Genomic DNA, 6,831 nt, shown 5'->3' on the forward strand with positions numbered 1-6,831 from the left:
TTGGGGACTGGATGTAGGTCGGGAAAGACCGAACCAAGATAAATTATTGTGTTCTTTGTGTGTTTGCTTTGCGAATTGCAAAATCCGTCAAAATTCTGAAGACGATATTTAAAAGCACTATTCACCCCCCTCTAGTGCTCGTTGCCTCGATCCTACTGCACTTTCAGTAGTTAGCGGGATATTAGAGTATGTTTGTTGCAGGTACATGTTTGACATTGTTTTGATATGAATGATTTGAATGTATTGCAATGTTTAATATGACTATATCCATGCTTGCATAAAGTTATTTTCAATTTGATTATGCCTTTCATGTGAAATTGTATCATGAAAACATGTTTCAAATGAATGTATCGTGTTATGAATGAGTTTGCACATGAAAATGAATGATAAGTTATCAATGCTTCAAAGTTGCTTCAAATAAATGGTTTTACATATGAAAATATTAAGTTATCAATGTATGCATCATAGTTCTTATGATTGAATGACATCACACACACACACATACATATATATATATATATGTGTGTGTGTGTGTGTGATATATATCAAATCATTACATTCACCATGAATGCATGATAAATTAGATATTTTCTTTATCATAACAATCTTATGATTCTTTTTCAACTTGTTAGGATAATATTTGTACCATCATAGGACAAAATGACTGCAAACCGTGAATGGATGTACCGTAGAATGGTTGACAATAAGGTATCGCTTGAATATATGGATGCTGTTGACAGTTTTATTGAATTTGCAATGGCAAGTGTTAGTATAATGAATCCCACAGGTCGAATCAGGTGCCCCTGCACGATATGTAAGAACAATCAATTTGTAGAACCTCATGGCGTTAGACATCACCTATACAGAAAGGGTTTTGTAAGTGATTATCAGAATTGGACGCTTCATGATGAAGAATTTTGGAACAATTTTGATGCACTGGTGGATGTGTGACAAGTGGACGAGCAATGAATTTCGAAACCACTCAGCAAAGGCTGCACAAAACCAAGCGAAGATGCCCGATGTCCATCTACACACAGGTGGATCTAGGACTTTTGGGAGCCACCAGAAGAAAATGGTAACTCATCAATATATATTGTCAAATTTATAAATATTTCTGCATACTTTTAAATTGATTTTTTTATCATTTAACCTTGCAAAAAGGATAAAAAAAGGCATTGTGCCTTACAAGGATGTGTTTGTTGAAACACATAAACGTAAGAACACAGAAGAGTTTGCATCAGAGAAGACGAGAGCGACATCGGTATGTATTTATTGTATTGATAAACATTGTAATATATAAATTACTATGAATTATATTATCATAAATATTGTAATTCTTAATTATTAATTTATATTATAATCATTACTTTGTAGGAGTCATACGAGCAGCAGATGGTAGAGCGATATGATGATGACTCCACTCAGCATCCGCCTTTTGATCCTGCGGCATGGGTGACTGCAACCGGTGAACCCAAAAAGGGTCGTGTGTTCGGGTTTGGGAGTAACATGAACATCACATCAGTCGTTGCCTCCTACAGCCAGGGCTCTCAGAGTTCTCCTGCCAGCATCAACTCCCACCGTCCGATTGACCCTGCTATGTCTTGAGATGGTGTTTGTCAACGTCTTGAGGACAAAATGTGTGACTTTTTACATGAAGTCATTCCCAACCTTTTCCATAATGAGTTGTGCAACTTTTTTGGGACAAGAGAACTTCGTCTGAATTAAACATGAGCTCTGGTGCCTATCAGGTATAAAGATTCATGTAATTTGTTTCATGTCGTTAGATTTCAAGATAGTATATGCCTGATTGAATACATATAAGCATGATTTCATCACTATAAAAGTTTTTGACTGTCTTATAACACATATATGCATGTTTGAATCACTATAAAAGTTTTTTGACAACCTTAGAACACATACAAGCATTCTTTCATCACTATGACAACTTTTAGAACACATATGAGCATGATATTAGCATATATGAAAGTTTTTTGACTGCCTTATAACACATATGCATGATTGAATCAATATGAAAGCTTTTTGACAACCTTAAAACACATATATGTATGATTGAATAACTATGAAAGTTTTTTGACTGCCTTAGAACACATATGAGCATGATTGAATCACTATGAAAGTTTTTTGACAACCTTAGAACACATATGAGTATAATATTAGCATATATGAAAGTTTTTTGACTGCCTTATAACACATATATGCATGATTAAATCAATATGAAAGTTTTTTGACAACCTTAGAACACATATATGCATGATTGAATTACTATGCAAATTTTTTGACAACCTTAGAACACATATAAGCATGATTTCATCACTATGAAATTGTTTTACTGCCTTAAAACACATATATGCATGATTGAATCACTATAAAAATTTTTTACTGCCTTAGAACACATATATGCATCATTGAATCACCATGAAAGTTTTTTGACAACCTTAGAACATATATAAGCATGATTTCATCACAATAAAAGTTTTTTGACTGCCTTATAACACATATATTCATAATTGTGATACATAACACATTTATTTGATAGACTTATAAACATTATATGCATGCGTGAATCACTGTGACATTTTTTTGACAACCTTAGAACACATATCTGCATAATTGAATCACTATGAATTTTTTTTGTCAGTCTTAGAATACATATATGAATTCTACTATTGCCCTTCATTTTATTGCTAGTCTATGTGTCATTCAACCATTTACTGTGATTACATTAGACTAGGTGCATTGCATATAATTTATTTCATTATATTTTATTTATCAATACTAACATTTCGGTTCTCTTGTAGGATGCTGGAGATGATCAACGTAGAGGAGATGATGAAGGCATGGATGGAGGGACAGATCAAGACAATGAAGATGATGATGCCATGAATCTTGGCAAGGATTAGATTCATCTGTTTAATTTATTTCACGTACTTGTAACTAATTAGAACTTGGCAAGGACTATACTGTAACTTATAACTTGTGTTAAATTTGTTTCACCTGCTTTGTATATATATTTTTTATGTGTACTTTGTTTTTTATACACAGGTTATATAAATTGTATAACGAGTTATTATCTCGATATTCATATTTTAAAAAAATTTATTTATTTTTTTAAAATTTGAGACGAATATTATCCGTCGCTAACACCCGTCGCCAACTTAAATGAGTCGATGTTTTGCGATGGAATTTAATCTGTCGCTAATCCCTTGCTAAATGGGCGATGGACATTAGCGACAGATACACATTCGTCGTTAAATTTTAGCTACGAATTAGCGATGAAATACATTCCTTCGCAAAACCAAATCAGTCCTTATTTAGCGATGGATTAGTGACACACATGATCCATCACTAATCTGTCGCTAATTAGCGATGGATTGGCGACAGATAAATTCTGTCACATTTTAGTGACCAGGATTATGCGACGGGCGATTTCTATCGTTAATCCATCGCTAAACACGTTAGTGACAAATAACATCCATCGCTAATCTGCATTTTTCTTGTAGTGTCTAACCACTACACCATAAAGCTTGTTGATGATAATTTTTGAAAAACAATTATATATTTAAATTGTGAAAAGCCAATCAATCCAACAATTGCTAGACCCACTATACTGCAATTCGGTCTATTTGGTTCCTCAATAGTTGATCCGATAAATATTTGAACAAAAACTAAATGTATTTTCATTTGACCAAAACACTGATGTCATTATATATAGTTGACAAAAGTTTTACTAATTCAAGAATCAAGATCAATAGCAATAACTATATGAGTTTTAAAGTTTTTATTTAAATCTGACAACTTAATCCACTTAATTTTGAGCCTATAGAGATTTGGGAAAAGTGGTAGCTGCCTAACACATTTTTAGCCAATCGTGAGCCCATCACCAGTAAATAGGTGTTTTGGGTTGTTTTTTATAATTTTGACCTTGCAAATGTGTTCGGCATGATTGATTTGCTAAAAATGATACTTGGATCATGTCTTTTTGATAAAAAAACATGAATTTTTACTATTTTTAAAAATTATACTCTTTGAATTTTAAAACTTATCAAAACCCAACAAACTGTCATAATCGAAAGATTCAAGAGTCTATTTCTATAAAATTAAGCATGTCGATCACATCTCTATGATCAGATTTTAATGGGTCGAGTAATTGTTGGGTTGATTGGCTTATCACAATCTAAATATATAAATTTTTTTCATAAATTATCAATAACAAGCTTCTAGTGGTTAGAGTTGTGGTCGGGAGGTCAATGGGTTCAAGTATCATTTTTGCCAATAATTTTTTGCCAAATACATTTAGTATATTTTATTTTTTATTTACAAGGGTAAAATGGTAACTTCACAGTATGAGTTATGTTAACTCAATAACAACCCAACTTTAGTTCATGATTGGGATCATTTGATTAACCCAAGCAAAAACTTTGGTGGCCATTTGCAAAGTGTGAAAGGTTTGGTGTGGGGGATGAATTAAGCCGAAACATTTGGGGGTATTTGAAAATTTTCTTTAAAAAAAAACATAAACCATAGAAATGTATATAATTTGTAACTAAACCATAGAAACATTTGAAGATTAAACACTGCTCGATTCAGCCCATCAATTCAATGTAAACTAAAGCTATAACTAAACAAGAGATGTATATAATTTATACATCATAGAGTGCAAATATTAAGAATATTACAAACCATACCATGAAAAGCAATTCCTAAATCAAAACATACAAATCATGTCCATCTAAGTACTTGGCCTAAACTACCTACAAACAGAATAATCCATCAACCTAAAAGTAGAACATCATGACCCCACCTAAGGCAATAACCACTAGGGAGGGGAAACCGCTAGCGGTTAGCCTGGTGGTGGAGCTGGAACTGGGGGGTGCGGTGGGGCCCGAGGGGGTGACCCCACATCCGCCTCCACCAGCAGTCTGTGGGGCCATCGAGCCTCCTTGTGGAGCCGGGGAGGAGGGCTGCTGGTGGTGCATGACTCGGACGATGAGGCGCTGGCCGTGGCGGCAGTGGGTGAAGTTACCGCTGATAAAGTAGAAGAAGCCGTAGCGGTCGAAGGTGAAGAGGGTGTGGCCGTCCTTGAACTTGTACATGGGGAACGTTCCATTACACCGCCCGTAGTCGTCGCCGTCAACCACCAGAACCGAGTCGTTCTTGTACTCGAAATCTACGCAGAGAGAGAGAGAGAGACGGTGGAGGGAGAACAACGCATCATCAGTTACCTATCACTCGGGCTGCACAAAACATAGAAAATCACTGTGCGTGTAGCGATTTTCTGTGTTTGTATTTTACACGAAAAATCGCTACACGCGTTAACCACTTTGTGTGTTTTGTGTAAAGTACTCTGTCCGATCACCTAACCACGTCTTATCACTAAAACAAGGATGCAAGAGAGAGATCTTTGGTGTTGCAGAAAGCAGAGTGAAGCCTCCTTTATAAACCTTGCATTTTACCACCAAATTTTCTAAGGAAAAAAGAAAAGAAGGATCCAACCACCGTGCAATGCAACCACAAAAGACTCGAGAAGCAGGAAAAAATTGTGAAGAGAAACCAAACAAAAATACCAAAAGAAGGAAACGAGGGAGGGAGGCATGGAGGACTCACAGAGAGAGTCGCCCACATGGAATCGGTTATGGGACGCCCACTGGTTGTAGAGGTCGGTGTCGTTGCCGGTGGGTTCGATCCATCCTCTGTACCCGCCAACTCGGAACTCCAATCCGCTGCCCAGAAAACTGAGCATCATCATAACGGTGCAACAGAAGAGGAGTTGTTTAACGTGGTGAGTTACAGAGAGAAAAGCCATTGCCTTCTTCAACATATGTCAACTGACACGTAGTTGTTCCAGAGAGAGAGAGAGAGAGAGAGAGAGAGAGAGGTCTGCGTATCTATCAAACTTTCAGTTTCTCCATAACATTTTAAACAAAAAAAAAATCAAACGAGAACGGTTATTGTACCCGGAACAGTTCTTTCCAAAACAGTCCATGATTTTAATTTCTAACTTCTTGTAATTGTAACACAAAAAAAAAACGGGAGGAAAAAAGGTTGTGGCAAACGTGGGCATGAGAGAGAGAGAGAGAGAGCTATCCACTTATCTAATATTTTCCAAACGGTAAAAATTTTAGGTTAATTAAACAAAACAAAAAAATTCGAAGCAGCAGAAATGATATTAATTAAACAAAAACTTTATTACAAAACAAAAACGAACTCTGTTTGTAGACATGGCAAACAAAAATCAGTCCCTTAAAAACAGGACTAAATTTGATTTGAATTTGGATTGTGTGTTTTCCATAAACAAATAATTTTCTGTTTGAGTAATTTTAAAAGAGACTTATATTGTTGCCGATCTTTTTTTTATTTCGACAGAGAAACCTGAGGTTAGGCAAACCCCTACCGGTTATACAATCATACCATTGGGATTTGAACCTGCGACGTCCAACACAAAGTGACGTGCACTAACTGCTCATGCCAAGGATAGTCGAGTGAGACTGAAAGGTCGCATGAACCAGAGAGCAGAATGTCAACAAAATCAAAGTAGCTCTCGTAGTAATCCACCACTGCAGCAATCATTTTCAAGAGATTCTTGCTTTCTAGGAATCATGATGGATTAACCATATATTTTTCTTCTTGTAGGATACAGGAGATTAAGGTTCCATGGCGTAATTGTAGAGAAATGTTTTCTTGAATTTTCAGTTCACCTTTCTTTTTTTGGTTTTGCCGAACGAACTGAGCTCGGCCAGCTTGAGCTTGGCTCGTCAAGGGTAAACCCCCTGCTCGGGCTTGGTCATGAGCTTGTCACGAGCTGGCTCGTTT

At 36.0% G+C, this 6,831-nt stretch overlaps 1 protein-coding gene across 1 annotated transcript; it reads right to left on the reverse strand.

The window, feature by feature from the left end:
* Positions 1-4,796: 4,796 nt before the first annotated feature.
* LOC149849101 (early nodulin-like protein 6) lies at positions 4,797-6,588 on the reverse strand. The gene is made up of 3 exons (XM_090007079.1): positions 6,479-6,588; positions 5,642-5,741; positions 4,797-5,243 (listed from the first exon to the last, which is right to left on the reverse strand). Exons 1-3 carry the CDS (start codon positions 6,586-6,588, stop codon positions 4,797-4,799), a joined length of 657 nt encoding a protein of 218 aa, XP_089863205.1.
* Between the last annotated feature and the right edge of the window lie 243 nt (positions 6,589-6,831).

The sequence above is a fragment of the Nuphar pumila genome, chromosome 1 (genome assembly GCF_984573655.1).
Source record: "Nuphar pumila chromosome 1, dmNupPumi1.hap1.1, whole genome shotgun sequence".
NCBI classification, from domain to species: Eukaryota; Viridiplantae; Streptophyta; class Magnoliopsida; order Nymphaeales; family Nymphaeaceae; genus Nuphar; species Nuphar pumila.